The 26561-nt window shown below is 54.9% G+C and overlaps 1 protein-coding gene and 1 non-coding gene across 2 annotated transcripts; both read left to right on the top strand.

Moving 5' to 3' along the window:
• Nucleotides 1-3577: 3577 nt before the first annotated feature.
• LOC116158008 (U11 spliceosomal RNA) lies at nucleotides 3578-3714 on the top strand. Its single transcript, XR_004142238.1, has one exon. It is a non-coding gene; the product is annotated as a U11 spliceosomal RNA (small nuclear RNA).
• Nucleotides 3715-9775: 6061 nt separating this feature from the next.
• On the top strand, nucleotides 9776-22474 carry STAC2 (SH3 and cysteine rich domain 2). The gene is made up of 11 exons (XM_031468210.2): nucleotides 9776-10350; nucleotides 16340-16646; nucleotides 17010-17107; nucleotides 17287-17377; nucleotides 18407-18519; nucleotides 18610-18682; nucleotides 18775-18836; nucleotides 19270-19367; nucleotides 19754-19805; nucleotides 20164-20301; nucleotides 20879-22474. Exons 1-11 carry the CDS (start codon nucleotides 10261-10263, stop codon nucleotides 20981-20983), a joined length of 1227 nt encoding a protein of 408 aa, XP_031324070.2. The 5' UTR covers nucleotides 9776-10260; the 3' UTR covers nucleotides 20984-22474.
• Nucleotides 22475-26561: the final 4087 nt, after the last annotated feature.

Here is a 26561-nt window from a genome sequence, read left to right as displayed (position 1 = left end):
GGAACAATGAAGGGGCACCTTCAGACTAAAAGATGGGCCCCAGATCCATGAGCAATGTAGAGTAGAGTCCCAGAGACCACAGGCTGGACCCCTCACATGACTGCATGGCAGGAGCCTGACCACTCCAGGGGATAGGACAAGCAGAAACACTGCATCACATGGACCTACAAAAGGGCTTTGCTCCCCCTGGCCTCCCCCCTCACCTCTAACCCTCCCCACCACATACACACAGGAGCAGTGATGGCCAGACATCTGTCCTGTCACTGGGGGCTACCTGGCTAGGGGACTGGAGTTTACAGAACATAGTCCATCTTGCTGTGGAAACAACTCGGAGAGTGGGGGAGAGTGCCTGTGAGGACAAGGGTGTGTGCCTGGGAGTGCCCCCTCCCAGGGAGGTGGAAGGAGAGGAACTCTAGCTGGGCTGGCTTCATGGCCCCCTCCTCTGCCCTGGGGCCTGGAGTGGACTGTGTTTATGGACAAATACAGCCTGCCTGGGGGATGGCTTCCTCCCCCAGGCTCAGCCCCTGTTGTCACTGTACACAGTCAGCCCCAGCTCCCTGCACACCCCCCCCAACTACTGTGTTTGGTATAAACAGATACCAAACTGTGCTCTAAAGATGTGGCCTGGCCTCATGTGACCCTACCTATCCAGGCTTTGTGATTCTGGGGGGCCTCCCTGGGGGAAGAGGGAAAACGGGAAAACTAGAGTATGTCCTAAAAACACACACACACACACACACACACACACACACACACACACACACACACACACACACACACACACACACACACACACACACACACACACACACACACACACACACACACGGCAGGGCACGTCCAGATACCTGGCCCTTAGTTCCGTACATACATTCTTCTCCCATGAAGCCAGACAAAAGGAGAAAAAGGGGAGAGGAACATTCCTGCCAGTGAGGGCCAAAGAAGCCTGAGTCCCCAAGTTCCCCACAATAAGATCCCCAAGACTTCAAGAGCCCACACACTGCCCAAAGTTGGATTCAAGGCCAAGAGGCCCCCCATAGGACCCTCCAAGGCTGAACAAAGCACGATCCCAGGAAGGTCAGGAGAAGGGAAGTAGGCGGGGTCTGGGTTGGCCCCAGCCTGCGGGGAGCAGGGCAGGTCGGGCAGAGGGGATGAGCTGGCAGGGGAGGTTGGGGAGGGCGGTGTTTGGGGGAGGATTGTTATGGAGAGTGGAGGTAGAAAAGGTAGAGGCTGGTGTGGGCCCCCTTCAAGAACACCACCAGGAGCCGGTCAAGGGAGTGGGACTCCAGCTCCATAACCCAGTTCCCTCCATCCAAAGGTGTCTGTATCCTCCCCGATGCCCTCTGAGTGCCACCTCCACCCTACTCAAGCTGCTACTGCCTCCTTCCGCCCATTTCAGACCCTCTGAGCCTCTGTATCCAAAGAGATGTTACTAGGCCAGTTCCTGGTTTTCCACAGATCTCTCCAGAAAAAAGTGGGGCTTGAGGCAAATAGAGCCTGGCCCCTCCCAGTCCCCATGACCCCACTCTTTCTCTTTCACTTTGCCTCCTAGGCCAGCACAGCACAGGATCTGAATAGCCCATCCTCAGGCCTAGAGAGAGACCATAGGAAACCTGGTCCCGGCCCCCCACTCTCAGAGGAGTTTCAGGCTCTGGGTGGTCCAGGGCCCCCATGAGGCAGGGGTACATTTCTGAACCCACTTTCCGCATCTGGAAAATGGGAGCAAGGCCTCCCTCCCACTCAGTGTGGCAGTGAGGAGCCAAGAAAATTCTGTGGAGTTCATCGTATCCCAGGGTTTAATCTTCAGGAGCTCCCCTTGGGGTAGGGAGGGACACCACCAAGGACCCTGGTGTTCCCACCACAGCTTAATTCTGGGGGTACAGATCTGTCCCAGAAACTTCCCCACACACAGACAATTTCAGGAATTATTCTTTGGGGCAGGATTTTTTTTTTTTAATAGACTTTTTCCTACCCAAAAATCTCTATCATTTTCTAGGCCATGGCATAACTTGATCCTAATAAAACTCTTTGGGTTTCCCTAAGCCAAGGAAATAACTATTTATCTGTGAAAATCATTGAGAAATAACAACTCAGTGTCCTGTGTCCTTTTCCCCTAATCAAAATGCAGTGTGTTGTTTTGTTTTCTATGCCAGGCAACTTTGTAATCTGGAGAGCTGGAGAGTGAGGTCTACTGCTGCTTCAGAGAAAGAGGGGCTGAGCGAAGGGTTCCTCATTCATTCACTCAGCAAAATGCTATTGTGTACCTACTATGGACCATGTTCTCTCTCCCTCCTTCATACTAGTGTGTGGGACCTAGGGCAGGGTACCTAGGTGGATGGAATCCTGCCCTCTCCAGGGGTCAGGCACCCCTGCTACCCCTACACTAGAGGTCAAAAGTTTGGGCACTGAAATGATTTTTAAAAAGAATGAATGAGAACACGATTTTTCAGACACATACACACACGGAGCAGACACCACCATATGGCAATCCCTGTGTGGTCTGTGTGTCTGTGTACACAAATGCCCCCACCCCAGGAGGGTGGTGCCTTTTCCCAGCAAGATGTCTCTGAAGCCCCTGGGCGCACAGCTCCACAGGGCATCATGTTAAACAGCGCCCCCTAGAGTTCAACAGAACACAGGCCTAAAGGATTGGGCTCTAAACCCCTAATCCTTTATTCCTGAGCGTCCCTCTCCACCACCAATATGTCTCACCTTGGAAAGGTACTCTGTTCACACTTCAAACTTACTGCCTCCTTAAAACCCTCCCTCCAGCTCAGCCAGCTCGCATTTATTTTCCTTATGTCCTGTATCTGCCCTTCACCAAATTCCTTCATAGCAGTTATCCGATGGGCAGTTGACTCTTTGTGTACTTTGTCTAATGTCTGATTTCCCATCAAAGTAGAAGCCCCTTGAGGGTAGGGACCAAGAGGCATGTTAGTGTTGGGGTTAAAAGTATGTTTCTCGAGATAGACTCTTAGTGCCGGCACAGCTGTGTGGCTTTGGGTAAGTAACTTAACCTTTCTGAGTTTCACAGTGCAACTATAAAAAGGGGATAATGAGAGCCTCTACTCAATAGGGCTACAGTAAAAACTGAATGAGATACTGAGGCCTTAGTAAATGAAGGTATCTTTTTCTCCATGTATCCCCAGAGCCTTGTATATCATACAAGTTTATTTATTTAACACTTAAAAGTATAGATTTATGTCTATAACACCTGTAAGTGTAGAGGGTCTGCTTACTTAATAAAGAGTTCTTTCATGCCCAGTATGACTTCAGAGGGCTTTTCAGTCTACCTTCTAAGGTAGATGTTATTTTTTTCTATTATTCTATTATCATCCCCCATTATACAGATGAGGAAACCGAGGCTCAGGGAGGTTAAGTAGTTATCTCAAGGTCACACAGCTAAGTGTTTGAACTCAGGCCTTCCTCCTAATGACTGTATCATGCCCCTATATTCTGCCTGATAAATGTGAGTGGAACTAAAATGAATATCCAGGCAACATTCCAACCTGGAGAGCTGGAGAATGAGGTCTACTACCCGTTCCCCAAAGAAAGAAGGGCTGATGGGGAAGTGTTCCTCATGGGCTTCTGTCATGAGTGGCACACCACGTAGGGCAGCTTGATTGCTCCTCATGCAAACTTGACATTAAGAGATTTTGGAAGCATGATTTTTTGGTATTTGGGCAGCTGGTGATTGTTGGTCTTGGCATCCTTACTTATAGGTCTAAAATAAAAGGGCTAAAAAAAAAAAAAAAGCTCTCAAAGAAGTATCAGAATCCAGAACCTGAATTCCAATGAAGGCAGTGACCTCTGGCCTTCCTGAGCTTTCGGCCTCTCTAGCTGCAAAAAGGGGACAAAATACTTTCTGTTCCTCTCCTGGGCTGTGAGCCCTGAGGATGAGTAATATGATTGACAGTGGCTGGGCTGCTGGGGTTTTGCTAGATGGGGGTGGAGGGACTGAAGACAACAGAAGGGGCAGGAAACAGGATTTTTGTCTCCTTGGGTGTGGCTCTGTCTTGGGCGTTCCCTTGGGATGAGCAGCACGTGGTGAAGGCTGCAGGAGGGAGGGAAAGGCATTGTAGGCAAGGGAAGCAGCTTGCCCTGAGGATTTAAGGTTGTGCCATCCTCCAGGTCCCACTGCACATTACCACCACCCCACGAGGAAGGAAGGTCCCCCATTACAGTCCAGGAAACAAGTGTGCAATGTGTCCAAGGTTATCAGCTAGTGAGAGTGGGCTGGAGCCTCAGTGCCCTGCAACCCTGCCAATCATCCAGACCAAGACACAGTACTGCTTCCAGGCCATCCTCACAGTGAAGCCTTTGGCCAGAGGACCCTAAGACCCCACTATTCTAGCTCTCTGTTTCTATTTTGCCACCCTTGAAAGCCAGAAGGATCTCCCTAAGACACAGGAATGACTGTACCACTCCTCCATGGAGAAGCCCACGGCCTCCAATCACTCTCAGAGCCATTCTCAAGCTGTGCAGTGGAAACTGCTGGGGAACCAGGGTCCATCTTCCAGGGCATCGGTAGCATACAATGGTTAGTGCTTAAAATCATTTTTTGTAGGAAAACTAACATGGAAATTCTTGGAGTCAAAAGCAAGTCTTGCACATTTAATATAGAGCCATGTCTTTAAATTCTCTTCAAGTTCTTTTTTTTTTTCCCTTGGTTGGGGGCAGTTAGGTTTACTTATTTATTTATTTTTAGAGGAGGTACTGGAGATTGAACCCAGGACCTTGTGTATGCTAAGCACACACTCTACCACTTGAGCTGTGCCCTCCCCCCTTTAAGTTCCGTTCAGGTTCTGAGTGAACCACTTTGCCTATCCGCACCCCCACCCCACCCCCCATACCTCCATGGTACACCTGGATTACTTACCTGGGCTCCAGTGAGTGAGTCTGAGAAGCTCCTTTGTGCAGGAAAACCCATCTTCCTGGCCCAGCATCCAAGGCCGTTTGTCCACTTATTTCTGCCTTTCCCTCTCACCACTCCTCCTCTCCCTTGCTTTCCTGCAGCTGCCAGACCAGGCTGTTCTGTTTCACACCTCTGAGCCTTGGCCCAGGCTGTTCCCTCTGCCTGGGATACTCTGGCCTCTCTGCCTTCCAGGCCTCTAGGTGGCCTCTGTCACTCAGTTTGTAGCACTCCTCTGTCCCCACTGTTCCCTACCCCCAAGTCTGCTCAGAGAGACCCTCTCTGGGTCAGGATTTACAGGAGGGCCTCAAACGCAGGAATCAGGCACCCCTGGTGCCCAGAACCTCTCTAGGCATTTAGTAGGACCTCACAGTTTAGACATCTCAAATGAAGAACCTCCAAGGCCCGGACTACACCCCCTACCCCAACAGAAAGACATCCAGTGCTGCTCTCTGTGTAGTCTGCAGGGGGCGCTGTGGGCCCAGGCTGCCCCCAGGTTCCCCAGCAGCTGCTTCAACTGGGTCTAGACTCTCCCAGACAGAAAACCTCTCCCCAGGAGGAGTTAAAGGCATTCCATTCTCATTGCCTTAACATCTCCTTGGCATCACTACCCTCCTGCTTCTGCCATTGAGTAAGCCAGATTCACCCTCACCAGAACACCCAGATCCAGCTGCTTCCAGACTTCATCCTCCCTCTTTTCCACCAGCTCTAAGCAGCACCCTGCACCCCAGTCTGTGCCCAGGGTCCCTCTGCATGGAAATATCCTCTTTTAAGAGTCTGGGGGCTCTCAGTGCTCATATTTCCAAAATTCTAACCCCTAACAGCCCTGCGCCATCCACTGGGCTCCACTTCCTTGCTCACCCCAAAGTAATGACATTTCTGTTACCTTGGTAACAGACGCTTTGTGGGCGGGTACGGGGAATGGACTAGAGAAAGATAGCAGTGGCTTTGGATGCTATTTGAGATATAGGAAGTGGGGGTGGGCAAACTGGCACAGAGCCTGGGGAGCGGCAGCCAGGGCCTATGACCTACCCCCCTACACACACATACACAGGCTGCTGTCAGCCCTATGTCCATGGCCTCAAGGAGAAAAGAAACAGAATAGAAGAGAACAGCTTCTTGGAAAGAGGAGCTTTCCTCATGGAGGAGAGGGAAACATCCCCAACACCAGTAGCCCGCACCCATGAGAACAGGTCTTCTGGGCGGCCTTGGCTTGGTGGAGGTGGGGGTGGGGGGAGGGGTTGTAGACACTGGAGCCCATGTTGTTCCCCTCCAGGGAGCCTGGGGCACAGAGAGAGGGAACAGCTCACCCAGGACGTGTTAGGGACAATGCCACAGGCAGTGGGAGGGCGGCTCTATGCCAGTGTCCTGAGGTTGGTGGCAGCAGGGGGTGGAGGGGCCCTCCTCCAGCCCCTGGGGACCTGGCTGTCCCAGATGCCACAGCCGGGAAGTGTGTCAGGCACTTGCGTAAGAGCCTTCTATATTTCCATAAAATCATAATTACTGATGCTTGCCATGGGCCTTAGCTCACTGGAGTGGTATCTGCCTCTGGGGCCCTGGGTGGGCTGGCAAGGGGAGGTATGGGAGACTGGGCCAGGCCAGGCCTCTCACTGTGTTCTCTGCATCCCCGGCTCAGCTGAGCCTGGGCCCTCTCTCTCTCCCCAGCTGGGAAATGAGAACCCAGACTTAGCCTCAACCATAACAAACTCCTCTGCCCTAGGAGCCCCAAGTCTAAAGCTGGAAGAAAAGGCCAGCTACTCATGTGTTTGGCTTGGGCTGTTCTTGGCAACGCATAGGGGCAGAGGCCACAGCAGGGAGGGGCTTGAAGTGAAGGTGCTTATGGGAGAAAATAGGTCAGTCCTTAGGGAGGAAGCAATCCCTCACATCAGAGAATCAACCCTTTGGAGTGGAGGGGCCCTGGGGTTATTCAGACCAGTGGTTCTTAATCTTTTGGGGATCTTAGATTCTCTGAGGAGCAGATGAATGCTGTGAATTCTCCCCTAGAAAATGCTTATTCTCCAAAATTTTATATATCTTCAAGGATTTCATGAACTCCCTGAAACTCATCTCCAAGACTAAGATTAATAATCCTTAAATTTTTAAAAATTAAATAGTAATAACTATTCATCATGTCCTTAATATGTCCAGCTCTTTATATATATCGACTCATTCAATCCTCGAAAGAACACTAAGAGATATACAATTATTGCCCGCATTTAATCCAACTTCCATTTCAAACTAATCTAGTCCAATTCTGCCAATCTGAATAGAAGACCAAAGACCCTCCAGAGATGGACAGCTCTCTGCCCAAGGTCACAGAACAAGGAAAAATGGCAAACCAGGAATGAGGACCAAGCTCTCTTAATGTGCTGGGCATTGTACCATAGGCAGATTTGGAGTCATCTGGTCCATCCCTCTGTCCCCAGGTTCCCGAGAGCACTGCCCACACTCACTCACTCAACTGTCCTAGTAAGAGGCCCCCTTGTAGCTCTATTACGACTTCCAGTCTGGGAGCCCTTCTGAGAGTGATGGCCACTCATCCTCCTGCAGCACCTCGACCCTTGCTCTGCCCACGCCTCATTTCTGCCCTCCAAATCTAAGATGGGATAGTGTTTCTCCTCCTCCAAGGGAAGCTTGCCCAGTTGCTCCTGCTCCATTCCTGAACCACTGCAGTGGGAGTTGTCGGCACTGAGACAATGACTCAGACTTAGTTCATCAAAGACAGGTCTGAAACACGAAGGCTGCAGGCCAGAAAGGACAGCCAGAGGTCATGGGATCCAGCCCTGCCCCATCTCAGGCTTCTAATGCCCAAGACCCCAGGGCCCACCGACTTCCCTGGCTTTCCTTGGTCCCCAGTACCACTGATTCCCTCTGGGAATTCTTTCCCATGTCTAGTCAGAGGCTCCTCTGAGTCAGTTCCTGCATGAAATAACAGGCTCCAAACAGCTGAAGAAAGTGAGGGAAGGAAGCTGTTTCTTCCCTCTGCCTCAGAAAATGGTCTTGGTGGAGGGAGAGGTTATATGCAATCTCAGTGGTAGACTGCATGCTTAGCATGAATGAGGCTCTGGGTTCATCCCTAGTACCTCCATTAAAAGAATATACAAATAACTAAATAAGTAAACCTAATTACCTCCTCCCTGTCCCATCCCCCCACAAAAAAGAAAAGAAAAAGATCTTGGAAGGGACAAATCTCCCAGAAGAAAGGAAAGAAGAAAATGAACTTTCCAAGGGGCTAAGTGGTGTACTACACTATCTCGTTAATTTTGCTGATGAAGAAATCAAGGCTTTAAAATTTACCTACCCAATGTCCAGTGAACTAGTGACTATACAGGCACTGGCCCCTAAAGAACCTGCTTTTTGGAGGGAAACAGGGGTACCTCCCCTTAGGAAGTCTGCAAACACAGAAGAAGCCCCTGTTCGCTCCAGCCCAGGAGAGACAGGAGCCCGATGACCCCATCTCAGGGTGCTCCAAACATTCCTGAGTTGCCTAGGGAGGGGTTGTTGAGCTGACCTGGGCTGGGCAAGAGGGAGGAGGGTGGCCCTCAGAGGGGATTAGGAGCAGGCTGGTAATGAACAGGCCTTCGGGGAGACTGGTTTGAGGGCTAATGCCAGGTGCTATTGAAACTCCTTTCAGGAAAGCTAGCACTCTGGAGAGTCTGCAGCTGCAGTGGGTGGGTCTGGAGGGGGAAGGGACCAAGCCCCCACAATCACAAACTCTCACGGCTGCCCTTGTCCTACTTCTGCCACTGGCAAATAAATCTCTATTCCTGGACACAGTAACCTGAGCAGTGCTCCAATGGTGAGCTCATCCTCAGGAGGAGAGAGATTGCATGAACCGCCAAGTGCATGGGTGGGCAGGGAGGGGAGACACAGGGGTCAGCCTCTCCTCTGGGGCTGGCATAAAGGCAAGACCCCCTTGGGCGCTACCCAACCCCCATCTCATCACCCAAAACAGATGAAGAGGGAGGCTTAGATCAAGAAGCCTCTCCACCCACACCCAGGCAGGGAAGGATGCTCTCAACCTCCAACCTACCTCCATTTTCTTGAACAGGCCAAGGGATGAAGCTAGACATTTTGGTCAGGGCTAGAAGCGGCAGGAGTTGAGGGAGGACAACTTGGGAAAATGGCAGGTAAAGCGACATGCATTAGAAGAGGTAGATTTAGACCAAGTGGCAGGGGACGATTTGGAGGGTAAGTACTTTCTTCCTCTCACCACTCCTTATCCACCCCACCCCACCCCCATCTAACTCCATTTGTGGCAGGCTCTTTAGGAGGGGGGCGTGTCTTGGAGAGGTTTGGGGACCTTAAGTGTGGGGACTGAGACCTATTCTATGCTGAAGTCCGGACAACAAGACTGGAAAGCAGTATAGTTGTCCTGCTTTCCAGAACAGGCCTAGCCTTTGATACACGATGTTAAGTTGTCCATTCTCTGCTGAGGGAACCCCTACCTCATAGTCCAAGCACGTGTATATTTGGAGAGAGTGTCTCCAGGGCAGAGAGGCATCCAGTTAATGGGGCAGAAGGGTCGCCATCCTTTTTCGGTTTCGCTATCAGGAAGTCCTACCTTCATCTCACTCTCGGCTATCCTTTTGGAGAGCCAACCTATTTCTATTCCCTGAAACCCCATCCAGACTCTAATACGATCTCTCGAGCCTTCTTTCAACCTTGTCACGGAACCCACCCTAATTCCGGGTTTTTCAGGGTAAAAATGCCCCCTCCACTTCTTTACCCTCCAAGCCCCTCCCCATCTTGTCGAGCCCCTCCAGGCTCCGCCCAGCTTGCCCTCCTGGCCACCGCGGCAGCCAATAGCTGAGAATCTGATTTGCATAGCGGCGAGGGGCAGCCGCGGAGGGAAGGGGGAGGGAGAAGGCGACCTCCTAAATCAAAGTTGGGAGGCGAGGACTGGGCGGAGGGGCCGCCGGGTGCTGGGCTGGGGCCGGCGAGGGGAGGGGGAGGAGGATGGGGGGGCGGGCGCAGAGGACAGCGGAGCCTGCCGGACACGGACAGCTCCGTCGCTCCCTCCCTCGGCTCATCCCGGAGTCCCCACTTCCCTCCTCCCTTCGCTCTGAGCAGCATCCTCTGCAGACCGTGGGTCCTCACTCCTGGGGTCCTCCTGTTCCCGCGGTTCCGTGTAATTACCTCCTGTTACCTGCCAACCCGGGAACTTTCTCTGCCCGCACTCGGGAGTCGGGGGTTGCTTTGCCTGGGAGTTTTCTCCTGGGGTTCACTGTGGGGGCAGTCTCTAGAGAAGGGCTTAAGGTTCCCAGAGAGACGCCTGCCACCCTCAGCCTGCCTCCAGCTGGGCTGCCGTCGGGTCTCGGCATCCTCTCTTCCCTTCTCCCCTAACCATGACCGAAATGAGCGAGAAGGAGAACGAACCGGATGACACGGCCACCCACACCTCCCCGGGGACCGTCTCTGCCCTCCAGGAAACCAAGGTAACTTGGGAGGCTCGAGGCCTAGACCCCTACTCAGTGAGCCCCCAGCTGGGGCGCCCTCCTCCCGACACGGTCACGACACTGTGGCCTCGGGTGCTCTGGTGTCACTGGGGGACGGGGGGGCGTGTGGTCCCTAAGGCTCCGCGCGGCGACCCGGTGGCAATGGGTTCGTGACGAGGGGCCACAAGGAGCCCACATCACACAAACACGACACGCCCTTGAGCGCGTGATGAGCGGACCCGCCGCCGCGACCCTTTGGGGAGGTTGTAACTCGGCTTTGTTGGAGGGAGTCGGTGCAGCGAAGGCGGAGGGAGTGTGTAGAGGTGTGTAGCGGGTGTGGGCTGATGTACGCACCCATGTGTGCACGCGAGGCGCACCCCATCCGTGTCCTCCAGTCTGTAGCTCAGTCTCTCTTTTTGCCTGTGTCTCTCTGAAAATGTCTCTACAACCTGTTTGTCTCTGTCTTGGTATATATGTGTGCGTGTCTCCCGGGTTCTCTCGGCATCTCTGTGTATTTATCTCTGAGTCTCTCTAGACATCTCTCTCTGACCCATCGCAGTCCTATATTCCCCTCCTCTCAACCAGGTTAGGCTCATGGACGTGAGGCCGTGGCCCGGGGGGTGCGCAGCTTCCCCAGGCGGGGACCGGGGAATGCTGTTGCGGCTCCCAAGCGGAAAGGCAGCCTCAACCCCCACCCCGCCAGCGGGACGGGGGCTTGGGTTGTGGGGGAGCAGGTAGAAGCAAAACAAGAAGTCATCGTAATTAATGAATGTCATAATTAACCCTAATTATGTATGATTGTTACTCCTGCGGGAGTCACAATGAATAAATTATTCCCCGAAGAAGTCAGGCGGAGCCCAGACTTCTGGCACTGAAGGGGGTGGGGCGGGTGAGAACACCGCTCATATTCAACACCCCACCACCACCACCTCTAATCAGTCTGCTCCCTCCCCAAGTTCTAGGTGCTGACCCGCAAAGTTCTACGGGAAGCAACCTGAGCCTGCCTGAGGATGAGAGAGCAGGGACAGTGCTCTCCCTCCCCCCACCAACCCCAGGCTTCAGGCCAAGACTACTCTCTCCTTTCCACCCTGGGAAATTTTTCCCACCAGGCTCTTGTTTCCAGATGAGAAGAGGCGCAGCCAGGACCACAAGTGGGTGGGGTCTTTGGATCCCCCCTGGTATCACTAGCTCATCTATAGCTCTTTCCAATGCCCAACTTCCTCCTAATTCTGTCTTGACCATCCCTTAGGATATGAGGTTAATTCAAGGTCAAGGTCATCAGAGGAGTGACCAAGGGAAGATGAGTAGGGCCAGAGTGGATGGAGTCTGGCTGAGGCATCCTAGGTAGGCTTCCCCTCCCTAAGCCAGAGGGACCCGTTGGATTTCTATGTCCAAGTCTTCAGATTCACACTTGACCTTCTGCTCCCTTCTAAGGAATGAGAACTCAGGCTCTCAGACCACAGAGTTAACTCCCTCTCAGAGAGCCAAGTCTACTGGGAAAGGCATGAATTGCCAGGGTAGGAGGATATTGCTTCGAATATTTGTGACAGCTTCTTTCAAGCAGAGGATTCCAGGAACTGAGCCCCACCCTGAGTTCCAATGCCCCTGACCTTTTCTAGTTGTCTTCTAGTCACCTTGGACAGACATATAAAACCCCTCTGTTTGCTTCTCAGGTGACTGGGGGGCTCCAAGGTCCCGCCTACTTCCCACACTATGGCTTGGTCACTCAGCCCTCTCCCTAAGAGCTCTCCGAAAGCAGGCAGGAGTGCTGGGTAGTGCTGCCTCAGCAGGCAGCAGGCTGCAGGCTTGCTGTGGGGGGAGGGGGCAGTCAGGGCCTGGCAGGACTGTACCTCCCTCCTCCCAGCCCAAGGACCCATCCCATGCCATCACCTCTGGGTCTGAGCCACAGAGATTGGAGGAGCAGGGAAAGAAGCAGAGTGTATACCTGACCTGGTCCCTCTCTGCCAGGCCAGTTGGAGCCCTGCCCCTTTGCCCCCTCACCTGTACCTCACCCGTACCTCACCCTTATGAAAGACTCAGTAATAACACAAGCTGGGCTGCAAGTCTCGGGGGAAAGTCCTCAGGAGGGCAGAGGTGGGCAGAGAGGGAATTCAGTCTCCTCCCATCCCCCTACCTAAACTTGTCCCAAAGAAGCTTCTGTCTTCAGACTGTTGGGGTGGAGGAGAAGGCAGGGAAAGGGTTGGTTGCTGCCCACCCAGCTCAGCTTGAGGCTGGTTGCTGGTGCCCATTAGGCAGTGAAGCCAACATTTCAGACTTATTCACCAGTGTTTGGGGTCCCCTGGGCATTTCTTGCCAGCCCAAGTCCAGCCTCCTGCCCACCTAAAGGTTGGATATCACTCCTGCACCCAGGCTACTCAGTGCCCCTCTTAGTGTCAGCATCACCCTCTCTGGGTCCCCATCTCATCGTGCTACATAGGGCCTGCCATCACTCCCTCTGGTGCCATTCTTGGGAAGACTCTGCCATGCCAGCTCTACTATCTGAGTCAGCTTGTGTCACATCTGCCACCACCTGCCACCAGCTGCCTCATGCTCTCTCAGGAGCTGGCAGGAAGTGAGGAGATGCTGTGGGGTATTGAGGAAGGAAGGGACTGTCCAGGGTGTGGAGAGATGGGGAGGAAGCAAGCTCTGCCTCCAGGAAGGGATTTAGAATAATAGGCTTGGTGGTCCAGGCTCCAAGCCAGACAAGGCTCCTGGCGATTTGGGAGGGAATGGGATCCAGGGTGCCAACATGCCAGGGATTGGGTCTTGGGGCAGTGGGGGCACCAAAAAGATAGCTGGTGAGGAGGTGGGGAAAGGTCTTCTCTGGGAACTAGGAGTCCCAGGAGTAGGAATATCTGGCTAGGCTGAGCCAAAATGAGTATTGGGTAGCCAAGTCAGATGTCTCTGGAGTGGGCAGGCATTAAGCCATTTGGCAGAAGTGTCCTCATCCTCCCTCCAGCCACAGCCCTTGACATCTGACAGCCACCCCAGATGGCATTCCTTCCCGCTTCTCCACTCTCCTGGGATCTGGGGCTCACAACTGAACCAGGGAGCCAAGGCTGCCCTGGTGCTGGGGAACATTCTGTTCCAGAGGCCTCTAGACTCTGCAGAGGTGGCTCTTGGCACTAATGCCAGAGGGGCGACCAGGAAAGAGCACAGGCTGGAGAGTACAGAGGCTTGAAACCTCATCCTGTGAGGATTACTTTGGAAATAATGGCCTTGGGAGAGGGGAACATGATTGATGTCTTCAAATATTTGAAGGACTGATGTGTGTAAGAGGGAGTAGTCCTTTCTGGAGCCAAGGGAGGAACCAGGGCCGATTGGCAGGGAGGCAGGTTTCAGCTCTATATAGGGAAGCACTTTCCAGTGATTGCAGCTGCCCAAAGATGGAATGACTGTCCCAAGAAAGGGTGTGCTTCCTGTCCCAAAAGGTGACCAACAGAGTCAGCAATTCAGAGGGGACATGGTCAGGGCAGTGCAGAGTGGGGACTGCTCTTGGTAGCCAGTCTTTCAAGTCCCTTCTAACCCTAAGTTTCATGACTAACTTGATGGACAAGCCTATGGCACAAATGAGGGGCAGAGGTGAGGGCCAAGGCAGGGCCTAGAGCACCGGCCTGCTTCTGGTCACCTGGGCTCTACAACCAAAGCCACTGGTTCAAGTCCTGGCTCTGCTACTTACCACCTGAGGCCTCATGATGAGCGAGTGACTTAACCCCTAATGAGCCTCAGTTCCTCATCTGAAAAGTGGGACAATAATTGTCACCACCTCAGAGGGGCATTCCAGGATTAATGAGATGCTATGTACGATGTGCTAGCTCAGTTCCAGGACTCTGACAGCGACAGCACCTCATTATGTCCAGTTCAGGTTTCTGCTTGAGGGACTTGAGCCCGCATTGCTTAGACAGCATCTAGTCCTGACTCCTTCCTCCTGGATGTGGGGAAGCTGAGGCTCAGAGAGACAACGTGAAGTGACTTGCCTTCAGGCAGCAGGTTTCATTTTGCCCCGACCCCTAGTACATCCTCCCAGAGGCCTCTTTCCCATGGCCTCTGGGCAAAGCAGTGGGTGGTTCACTCATCTCTCTGGGCCAGTCAGAGCCCCCAGAACCACCTTTGGTCCATAGAACACATTTGTGCTCTAATGAATTGTCCCTCTGGGCCACCATCTCTGCCCCAAGGCCCAGGCACCTGGGGCCTGGGGCCCTGCTTCTCGGAGACACAAAGAAGCCAAAAGTGCTGTCCAGGAAGCTGGATTTGGAAGGAGCTGGGCAACTCAGCTTGCCAGTCACCACAGGGCTCTGGCCTTTCAGTGAGCACACCAGGGCCTGCCTTGTGCCCAAACATTTCCCTATCTGCTTCCTCCTCTGTTGTGTGGCCTGCTGACTTCCCCAGGCCTAGAGGGGCCACCACCCCATTCTCTTGTCGTGATTGCCAAGCTGGCAGCCATGGCACACAGACTGCCCAGAGTGCCAGCCAGGAACACTAGCCAAGTCTCGCTGCCCAGAGCCAGGCCTCTGGCCCCCTTCTTCTATCACTGGTAGAAAGGAGCAGGCAGGGTAAGGGCTCTCAGCAGGAGGGGAGGGGTGCAAGGGTCTACATGGGGAGGTGCAGAGCTCACTCTGGGCAGAAAAAGGGTGTGTTTGGGTGAGCGGTAGAAAGAACTCTGGCCTCACTGCAGAATCTACCCTGCACTCCAGAACATGGGCTCCATGTAGGATTCCAGCCACTCTCATCTATCCAATAAACACTAACTGAGCACCTACGAGGTGTTGAGGCCCACTATGGGGACTTGAAGCAACTTTCTCTGCCCTCTAGGGGCTCAAAGACTCCTGGAGGAGTGGGAAGTAAGTGACCACATAAATCTGGTTGGAGCTATAATGGAAGTCATTTACTGTGCAGTGGCCCCTGAGGAGGGAGTGGTCCCACCAAATGGAATTCCTGCAGAAGAGATAGCTTCCCAGAGGAGAAAGAGTCACTGGAAACCCTGAAGAAAAAAGCGGGAATTAATTGCCTAAGGCCAGAGAAGAGGACATAAGCTCAGAGATGTACAACACAGAGGAGTTCAAATCCTCACATCTGGGCTGAGGTGGAAGGCATGGGACAGAAGGACAGGTGTGGCCAAATTGCAGTTTCATTGCTGGGACAAGGCCCTTGGCTGGGTCCTGAGGAGCCACGAAAGGGTTTTTGCAGGGTCAGGGATCACCTCCCTGGCAGCTGCACGGAGAACAGGTGGGGATGGACAAGGTGGGAGCAAAGAGCTCTGACCCCGAAACAGACTGAGTGTGCTGGAGCCTGAGCTGGGGTGGGGCCGTGGCGGTGCTGGGGTGTTGCAGCCCTTCAGCCTTGAAGGTGAGGGTCCAAGGCGACCAGTCCCCCACTCCCTGTTCAAGAACTGGGGACCTGTTGTGTTTTGCTTGGTCCCCAAAGTACTATTTTTTTAACTCAAGTAAATAGTATACCTATTCAATGAAATTCCTGTACAGCCATAAAAAAAAATGATGAAACACTTTATGTATTGGTATGGAACGGTTTCCAAGATTTACTGTGAAATGAGAAAATCATGGCGCAGGAGATATAGTATACTACCATTTCTGCAAAGAAAAAGGGAAATAAAACCTCTTGAATTTGTTTTTATCCAATTTTACATAAAAGTCTAGGTTTCTTTTTAAAATTGGGAAGCTGTGCAATGCTGGGCTGCCCCCATGGACTAGCTCCAATTGGCTAGAGCAGCGGCTCACTGGCCATCCAGTTTGCCACAGTCCCCACCACTCCTAATTCAGTGCCTGACTGGTGAGACCTCCTTTGCTCCAAGAGATTTCCTGTCTGGCTTCTATGGGCATCTGGGATGGTGATCTACCTTCTGGAACTCGGCAGCCTCTCTCTTAGTGCTTCATCTCTGGTTCTCAGCCTTCAGGCTGCCCCTGGCCAAGGACAGATCGCAGGGAGCTAGCCCCCTCAAGGCTTCCGCCCACAGCCCCTCTTCCCCTCTCAGCTCCAGCGGTTCAAGCGCTCGCTCTCTCTCAAGACCATCCTCCGAAGTAAGAGTGTGGAGAACTTCTTCCTTCGCTCGGGCTCTGAGCTCAAGTGTCCCACCGAGGTGCTCCTGACGCCCCCGACCCCACTGCCCCCTCCCTCTCCACCTCTGGCCTCCACGGAGAGGGGCCTATCCACCCCAGCCCCGTCCCCCTGCCCCATCCCCCGCCCCCTGGCACCACTCAAACCAGTGAGGCTGCACAGCTTCCAAGAACACGTCTTCAAGCGAGCCAGCCCCTGTGAGCTGTGCCACCAGCTCATTGTGGGTAGGTGCCTGGGGTGCTAATGGGAGGGGCCAGAGTGGGGATGGGGAGTGGACTGGAAAACTGCCTGATAAATTGGGCTCTTACACTTCAGGGCCCCCAGTCCTGACTGTGCTGCTCCCCCTGGGTGGACACACAAGCACCCTTGGGGGTGGGTGGGAGCCCAGTGTTGCTGTGTTTACTAACAACTCAGGCTTTAGGGCCAGTTCCCACTCTGACCGTGTAGGGGATCAGGCCAGGCCCCAAGCTGGCATGAAGATGCCCAACTCCTTGCTTCTCTGCACCCCAACCTGCCTTCTTTGCTCCTGGACATTGGATGTAGCCTCTCTTGACCAAACCTTCTTGCCGAACACAAATTCTTCCCAGGAAACTCCAAGCAGGGCTTGCGGTGTAAGACTTGCAAAGCCAGCGTCCACCTCTGGTGCTCCGAAGAGATCTCCCACCAGCAATGCCCAGGCAAGACGGTGAGTGGGGACCATGCGGAGATGGCTGGCTGAGTGTTCCCAGCACTGGCATGTGGGAGAATGAGTGCTCCCTGTAGGCTGGTTCCGCAGGCGGGGTGGTGTTTGGGCTTCGGGAAGGCCAGGCTTTCAGAGAGTGTGCTGTGACCTCCCATGCCATCTCTCTGCCCCTCTTACCACAGTCCTCCTCCTTCCGCCGCAACTTCAGCTCCCCTCTCCTGGTGCATAATCCGCCACCAGCCTGTGCCACAAGCAAAGAGTCCTCACCCACGGGTGAGTGTCCACCGTTGCCTCTGATCCCACTGCGATGTGATGAGAGACCCATGTACTCCACAGAAGGGCACCTGAGTCACGCTGGCACTGCCTGCCCTTGGCATTGCTACCACTTCCCTTTTTTGGATGCTCCTGTCCTGTATGTAGAGTTCATTCATTCATTCATCCATCCATCCATCCATTCATCCATACATCCATCCAACACTTTACTGAGCAGCTACTAAGTGCCAGGGACACTGGTCATGGTCTAGTAAGGGAACTAGACATGAAATAGATAATCACACAAATCATCAGTGAATCATTGTTCGATGAATGCCTGAAACAGAAGGAAAGGAAATAAAGAGAGGAAAAAGCAGGCACCAGCCTCATCCACAGAGCCATTGAAGGCATCCAAGAGACTTGAAAGATGGGGAATTAGTCTGAGGATCTGGAGAAGACCACTGTGGACAGAAGGCAGGCCAGAGAGGAAGGGGCAGAGGGTCAAAAAAAGGAAAACAAGGCTGGAGTCGAGGCAGTGAGAGTGAAGGGGTGAAAGGGGACCATGGGTACAGGAGCTCGGGGTCCATTCTAGGAGTGTTTTTTGACTTTGAGGTCAATTTTTGCATTTTGACAAGAGCATTCTGGCTACTGTATGGATTGGAGGGGCTGCAGTGGAAGCAGGGTGACCAGTTGGGAGGCCAATTGCTGAGGAAGAGTTTGGTAGCTTGGACCAGGCTGGTAGCAGTGGACACAGAGAGAAATGGGCAGACTCTAGACATGTTTTGGAGGTAGGATGAGGTGATGGAGTGAATGTGGGCAGTGAGGAGGGCAGGGGGTCCAGGATGCTCCTGGTTTCTGCTTGTGCATCATGGGAGGACAGGGAGCTCTCACTGTGATGAGAAGACCTGGGAGGGGCAGGTGAGGGGAGAGGCGGAGGTCAGCTAGGCTGAGGTGGGGAGCCAGTGGGGCAGCCACGGCTGAGATAGAGGGCTTCAGGGCAGAGCCAGGTTGACAGCTGGGTGTCCAGCCTTGACCATGGCTATTTGGCAGGGGCCAGCGGGAAGGTGGACCCGGTCTATGAGACCCTGCGCTATGGCACCTCCTTGGCCCTGATGAACCGCTCCAGCTTCAGCAGCACCTCTGAGTCCCCCACACAGAGCCTGGTATGTTGGGCATCAAAGGGGAGCCTTGGGGGCAGGGGTCTCTGAGGGTGGGGGTCAAGGGTCTGAGCCCTCCCTTCTCTGTGTCCCCAGAGCGAGCGGGATGAGCTGACCGAGGATGGGGAAGGCAGCATCCGCAGTTCAGAGGAGGGCCCTGGCGACAGCGGTGAGTGGGGTTGGGGACCAGGGGCAGGAATGGAACACAGTGCGGGCCGCTACCCGCTGCCTCACACCCCGGCCCCACCCTGCCATCTCCAGTATTCACAGCCCCGGCCGAGAGCGAAGGGTCAGGACCAGAGGAGAAGAGCCCTGGACAGCAGGTGAGGCAATGTTGGCACTGAGCATTGACAGGCCAGGTGGGAAGGGGATGTATCTTCTCCCTGTCACTGATCCCTAGGTGGGTGAGAGTGTGGTGAGCGGGAGTATCACCGCTCCATCATTTACCCTCAGCCTACAGGGATGGGCAGTGCCAGGGAGAGACTCAAAGTCTATTTCAACAGCTCTGATTTCCCCAAGGGTGGGCAGTGCCAGGGTGTGGCGGGCAGAGGTGATCCCCCTTCTCTGTCCATTGCCCGGTCCCTTCAGGGCCATGTGAGCACAGCAGATAGGAGAGTCTGACCTCTTGCTCTCATTGACCCAAGAGCACTGTGTCCCACCTCCCAGCCCCCAGGGTAGGCAAGGTCAGGGCAAGGGGACAGCGGGAGAGTGAGAAAGGTGTCACCCTCCCATCAATGATCCAGAGCTTTCCCACAGCCCCCTAGGCCCCCGCTACGGAAGGATGTGGGGCCCATGTACTCCTACGTCGCGCTCTACAAGTTTCTGCCCCAGGAGAACAATGATCTGGCTTTGCAGTAAGTCCTCCTGCGGCCCAGCCCCACCCGGCAGCTGCCTGGCTCCAACCTCAAGGCTCTGTGCTCCCAGACCTTGGAACATGAGTGTGAAGGGGACCTTCAGGAACCTTCTCCTGGCATGCTTGAGGCTCCTGAGCCCAAAGAGGAGACAGAAGTGTCAGAGTCCAAGAGGGATTAGTACTGACGTCATGTCTCCTGTCCCCTGCCCAGCCTCTGTCCTGAAGAGTGTCTGCCACACCTGTGGTCACACAGGGTCCTCCAAAGGCATCAAGGATCCTCCCCCAGCCGAGGGGGGCATGCAGGGGGCAGGGGGGCCTAGGACTACTGGGATACAGAGCGGGCAGCTCCCTCCTGCCCCATATGCTACCCCGGCTCTCTCCTCCCAGGCCTGGAGATCGGATCATGCTGGTGGATGACTCGAACGAGGACTGGTGGAAGGTGACTTGGCAGGGTGGGAGCGAAGGGTGGGGAGTGGCAGGCACCTCACTAGCCCCCACCCTCAGAGGGCACTGCCCGGCCTTCTCTCCGACCCCAAAGACCTCCTCTCCTTCCTCCACCGGCCCTAGCCAGGCCTAGGCCCACCCCTCAGGCCTTGCTCTCTCTTTGCCCCTCCCCACCAGGCTTGTCCCTCTGCCCACCTTGTCCCCTGCCCGGCCCAGAAGCCACCCGACTAGCGGCTCGGAAAGACAGAGCCCACGATCAGGAGGATGATGGCACTGGCTCCCAGGGCACTGGGTCTAGAGAAAGCAGTAGGGGTTGGGGTGTCACGGGTGCTCATTGCTGGCCTCATCCCCAGGGCAAGATTGGCGACCGGGTTGGCTTCTTCCCAGCCAATTTTGTGCAGCGGGTGAGGCCGGGAGAGAACGTTTGGCGCTGCTGCCAACCCTTCTCCGGGAACAAGGAACAAGGCTACATGAGCCTCAAGGAAAACCAGGTGAGGGCCTGGGCCCTACAGCGGCTGGAGTGGGGTGCGTGGGAGAGAGGCGGGCAGGGGTGTGGGCAAGCGCGCTGGAGGAGGATACCTGCAGCCTGGTAGCAGGAGGGAAGGCAGGTTAGAAGCAGTGGGACTGCAGGGCCCTCCTGTCATCTCCTGCTGGGAATTGGGGCTGGTGGCCACCACTGGCAGGGGGCGGAGTTATGTTAGAGACAGTTGGGGGAGGAGCTGAAGGCTAGGGTCTGAATGCTGGCTCTGCCTTTGAGCTGTTGTTACCCTTGGGCAAGTCCTTTTCTCCCTGTTACCTCCTGGATGAAATGGGAGTCTTGCTGGACAATAGACCAGCTGCTCTCAAAGGTCAGCCCCAAAGTGCTGCTTGGTGTCTGCTGATGGCCTGGTCTGGCTGCTGCCCCTTGTACCGTCGTGGGATCTGCTCCCATCAGCCCAGTTTCAGCCACCACGTCTGATGCTGGTCCCACATCATCCCCTGGGATAGGCCCCCTGGGAGACATCAGCAGGACTCAGGGCCAGGGACGTAGGCAGTGCCAGGCTTCAGCTTCGTGTCTCTCTGGCTCAGATCTGTGTGGGCGTGGGCAGGACCAAGGATGCTGACGGCTTCATCCGCGTCAGCAGTGGCAAGAAACGGGGCCTGGTGCCAGCCGACGCCCTGACCGAGATCTGAGAGGAGCCACGAGAACCCAGATGCCAACTCTACCTGTGCCCGGTCCTCGCTTCTGGCCCCAGGAGGGGAGCGGGCATCTGCCCACACTCTTCCTCCCTCCTTCTCTCCTCAGGGCCACTCACCATGGCTTGGGAGCCTTCTGCACTGAGGAAGGTTTTATTTCTTGGGCCCTAGGGTGCCCTGAGGAGGTTGCTGCTCTGAGATTTGGGGGCAGAGAGGAGGAAAAAGTGGGAGGGAATGCGAAGTTTCTAGTAGCTCCACCCAGAGCCCAGGGACTGCCAGTCCAGTTGCCATGCTGAATCCAGCCCTGAGAGGAAGTTCCCAGGGAACTTCTCTGCTGCCTCTTCCAGCGCCTTCCCACGCCACGCCCTCACCACTCTGCATGCCTGACGGCTCCCCTCTCCTCACAGAGCCTCTGCTCGGGTCTCTCTGTGTGTGACCTTGCAGCTGCCCCTTTGGAAGTGGGACCTCGGGAAGATGCTTCCCAGGTCCCTCAGCCCTCCACCCTCAGTGGGGAGGAAATTCGGGGCATCCTGAGTCCACCTCCTGGCCTCACCACCTCTGTCACTCTATCACTTCTCAGGAAAGTTCTGCAGTTCTCTCTCCCATTACTTGAAACCTAGGCGGACAGAGGAGGGGAGGGCTGAGTTCTGGCAAGGGTATGGCACAGAGACTATCCCCTCAAGGAGGAGAGTCACCACAGAGCAGCCTCACCCTACCGTTGTTAGCTGGAAAAGGACACCGAAGAGCAGCCTGAACACAGAAACCCAACTGAGAATGAAAAACTGGCCCATGTCAGAACAACCCCCATGTCACTGTCAGGACACTAAAAGCCCCCAGTGGCGGGACTGACCACCCGGGAAGGCCGTACTTCGCAGTTTCTGTCGGAGTTGAGGGGGCCCCTGCCCACCCCAGGAGTGCCACCCTCAGGGCTGATCTCGCAATGGCCCTCCCCCACCCCTCCCTTCGGCCTCTGCAGGGGACAGGGCTGCTCTTTCAGGGGTCCCTTTTCTAGCTGTATCTGCTCCCTCGCCCAGGACACAGATCCCTGGGAGGAAGAGAGAGTGGGAGACAGATAAAGAATTCTGTTTGGCCACCAGGAAAGGAAGAGGGTAGGCACCCTCGGGGGATAGGGGCACACAAAGAGGACCCCTCCCTTGCAGGTTGCTTTTCTCTGGTGCCAACCTCTCTCTCCCCAAGCTCAGAGCCTCCTCGTGTGCCCTTGATCATGCCAGCCAATGCCACCCCCATCCTGGGCACAGTCATACCCTCCCATGCAGTGGGAGGGGTATGTCCTCCCACCCACTGCCCCCTGCCCCAATTCTCCCTCGCAGAGGGGGGCTTAAGCCACAGTGCCCTGTTTGCTGCCATGAGGCCCCCCCCCGCCCCAGCAATATCCCAGGGGCGGGCCCAGTGCCCACTGTACATGAGGCTGCATGATGGGTCTGCTGGGGCATTGCTGAGCCCCCAGGCCCCTAATTAAATGTTTCTCGTCCCAACCTGCCTGTTCTGTGTATCTATCTATCTGCTTGGGCTAGAGGAAGGGAAGGGGCAGGGAGTCGGCAGGGCTGGAGGTGTTGAAAGGGGACGGCCATAAGGTGGGACAGTGTGCTCATCTCTGAGAGGAGGGATGCTGGGGCTGGGGCCAGCGGTAACAACGAAACCTCCTTCTTCCCGCAAGCTGCCTCACTCCCTACCACCCAAGCAACCTGATCCAGGCTGAATCTGGGTTTGAGAGAAGGGGTTGGGGAGAGCCAGTGGGGAGAATGACGTGGAAAGGCCCTGAGGAAGAGGGGGAGGAGATCTGGGGGGTGCAGAAGGGAGAGAGAGTGGGGCTGCGGTCACTTTCTGGTTGGATGCTCACCTGCGTCGGGCAGGGGGCGGACACACATCTCCCCATCTGGACCGTTGCTACCCACCCAGAGGTGCCCTCCGAGAACAGCTGTGCCCGGGATCTGGGGGGCTCAATACCCACCCAAGATCAGCCTCTTCCCCGCAGCCCCTTAAGCCAGAGACAGATAGGCTGGCGGCAAAGACAGTCGCGGACACTGGGCCTGAGATGACTCAATCACACCCGCCATCAGGAGCCTGGCACAAGGGGCCGGCGGTGGTGCCCCTCCTGCAGCGGTGCCCGCCGCCCACCTGCTCCGGCAGAGCTGTCTCTTTCCCCTCCGCCCGCCCAGCCGCGTCATGCCCACCGCGAGCACGTCCTGTGCTATTTATAGGCAGAGAGGAGAGCTGAGGGAGAGAGAGGCGGGCTGCGGGGGTGCTAGGGCAGCACGGTGCTGCCAGAATCCAGAGGGAGTGGGGGCCTGCTGCTTCGGAAGGGCATCTACTCGGTTTTGCCTTCCAGCCCCCCACCCCCAAATCAAGGTAGGCCAGATGGGACCAGACCCTGGGTCCCCCGCTGAGCTTTCTTTGGGCCCCTTCATCTAGGGAAGACCCTAGAGCTTGGGGGGGGGGCAGGAGGAAGGTGATCCCCCTTCCTAGGACCCCTGATGATGGGAGTGGATAAAGGGTCACAAACCCTGTCCAAAGGCTTCAAGAGAGGGAAACTCACACAAATAGGCACCCACTGTGACCCCAGGATCATGCCAGGACCTTGATTTTATTTTATCTTCTAACTACCCAGTGAGGAAAGTGGTGGCAGCCACTTTTCACAGACAAGAAACTGAGGCACAGAGGTATTAGATGGCTTGCCCATGATCATTCAGATTATCCAGCCCAAACTTGCCCTTTTTATACGAGGAGAAACTGAAGCCCAGAGTAGACTAGTAACTTGCCCAAGGTCATCCAGCAAGTTAGTAGTCGAGTTGGTTTCAGAAATTATATCTCTTGCCTCCCAGTTCAGCTCTTCCCCCACCTGATCCTGGGTCCCTCAGTGCCTTAAACCAGGAAGATGGAAACAGAGACACCTTGAGGTGCTGGGCCAGGGGCTCCTGGGGCTTAGATCCCACCCCATTGGAGAGAGTGAGAGCTTTTCAGGCAAACCTTCTGCACACCCACTTGTGTCTGCCCCAGCCAGCAGCTGGCCTGGACCCCCACCTCCTTCCCAGCCCATTTGCCGCACTGCTGAGCACAGCAGCTTTTTCGGGTGGCTGAACCGCTGACAGCATGCTCACAGCCTGGGGGCTGGGAACAGCTGGTGCCCCCCCCCGTAGCCTCTGCCCTCATCCGTGCCCACTCTGGGGGTGGCAGGAGCAGCAACACTGTTGGCCGGGGGCAGAGGATGCCCAACAACTTGCTGGAGGTGCTAACCCACCATTTGGCTCTGTTGCCTGTCCCGCACGTGCCCTCTATTCCCCCACCTCAGCCTGAGCTTAACCCGGCATGTATAGTGTGGGGATTAAGGTTATCTAGGCTTACGGGAGATGGCAAAAGAGGGGGAGTCTGGGGGCCAGAGACTAGAGGCCTAAAAGGACAGAGAGATGGATACCAGATGTAGGAGATCTTGGGGGAGACACACTGTGGGGGAAGTGAGACCCTCTGTGAAACTCCACTCATCTTGCTAGCACCATTCCCTTTGACTTCTTCAGCCTTCTTTACTGCCCACCATTCTTTTTTTGTTGTTTTAGTTTTTTCCTTTGGGGCGGGGGTTAGGTTTATTTATTTATTATTATTTTTTAAAGTTTAATTTTTTTAATGGGGGTGCTGGGGATTGAACCCAGGACCTCATACATGCTAAGCCTGTGCTCTACCACTGAGCTATACCCTCCCCATCTCCCACCATTCTTACTGCCCTCTCCTCTGTGCTTGAGAAAGCCTGGGGGCAACTGCCGGACGAGTGCAAGGAAGGCAGTGTGTACTTCCAGCCTCAGCCTTCCCTGTGCTTTCGGGAAGCCAGCCTAGATGGTCCCTGTCTCAGCCTCAGAGAGTGCACCAGGAAGGGGGCCCAGGACTCTGCACCCCTTCTCCAGCTCATGGCCCTGCAGCAGCAGCTGTGGTTTGTACCTCCATTGCAGCCCACTCTGAGTCTCATCCTCCCAAGTCTGGAGGAATCGAAGGCGGGTGCCAGTGTTCGTGCAACACTGGGCTTCTAGGGAGTCACTGGCCCCTCTGGACCTGTTTCCTCCTCCAGAAATGGTGTTGGACTTGCCTGGGGACCCTTTACCTGGGGGCTATGAACCCCTTTAAAAGGTATGCAAAATTATATGATGGGACCAGTTGCATGTTCTTGAGAGAATGGACATATCTTTTCATTAGAATTTCACCAGGCTCCAGGACCTGGAAGAGACCCAGCAGTTGTAAGGGGCCGCTCCCAGGCACTGCCCTGGGAAGGGGTTAGAGGACCCTGGCGGAAAGAGGTAACTTGGGGCCGGGGGTGAGCTTCAAAAAGAGGTGACTGAACCTAAGGCTTCCCAAGAAATAGGTTCCTACAACCTGATACTTCCCTGCCACTCCAGCCTCCCTCCAATACCCCCTAAAAGTGAGGGAGTTTCCTTCACCTTCAGTTACCTGTGAGGGAACAGCGCCATCTCCTGGTCCACCATGGGATCTGTTTTATGTGCTGTAGGCTCAGGAATCCCAGTGAGGGTCTCTTGCTTGAGTATCTTATTCTCCTTCTGGTCATCCCTCTAATGCCTGGATGGGGTGGAGGTGGGCAGCCTTCAGCGCCCTTCCTCCTCTGGTCTGGGCCTGGAAAGGAAGTGCCTCATGTTCCAAGCCTGGCCAAGGCCCTTCCTCTTCTAGGCCACGGCGCCCCCATGTGGAATGGCAAAGGATGAGAACAAGGATACATTATGCACAGGTGGCTACAGTGGCAACAGTGAGCCTGAAATCAGTTTTCTTAGCCCAGGCTCACTGATATGCTGGAGACTGGGTATTTCTGCCTGGACTTCCCTGATTTGGGCTACCCACCTCCCCACCCTGTCCAGACTGGATGAGGGCACTGCAGGCAGAGCTAGGGAGAAGCCCACTGCCCCCGAGACCACTTTAGCCCTGCCTTTCTCACACAAGCGTAAGTGGGAACATCAGCCCAGCACACGCCCTGAAGGTTCCCTACTGGCCTTCCTGTTTTACTGCCCGCAAACAAGAATTCCTCTTGAGAAGGGTGGAGGGCAGGGAGGTAATCAGGACGGGCACATCAGTTCTTGCTGTGCAACTTTCCTCCCCAACCTGACCTCTCACCTGAGCTGGCACTCCTGTATTGGCACTGGCTGATCGACCCCCTCGCCCTGGACACCTGTCCCCCAAACTGCCACCCATTTGCTCTTCTAGCCATTCTCACCCCGACTGGTCCTGTCTCCTGATCACCAAAGGGGATCTCCTGCTCAGTCCTCCAAAGCTCGAGGCCTGGGGAGCATGCCAGACTTCTTCCTCAGCCTCCACAGTCAATGTCCATAAAGTAGTATTTTACTTACCCGCCACCCCCAACAATGCACTTGGCTCAGGCAGAACAGGTGACTCCCAACACTTTTTCTCACCTGCAAAATGGAGAAGCTGATACACGACTTTACAATGTGGTGACATTAGAGAATCAATGAGTCAATGTAAGCTGCTTCACACTACTTGGCTCACAGAAGTTTATTGAAAAATTTATTGGCAGTTATTACTACCAGGTAAGTGGCGAAATAAAACC

Source organism: Camelus dromedarius, chromosome 16, assembly GCF_036321535.1.
Source record: "Camelus dromedarius isolate mCamDro1 chromosome 16, mCamDro1.pat, whole genome shotgun sequence".
NCBI lineage: Eukaryota > Metazoa > Chordata > Mammalia > Artiodactyla > Camelidae > Camelus > Camelus dromedarius.
The sequence above is the reverse complement of the archived record's forward strand: the minus strand, read 5'-3'. Positions and strand labels throughout refer to the sequence as shown.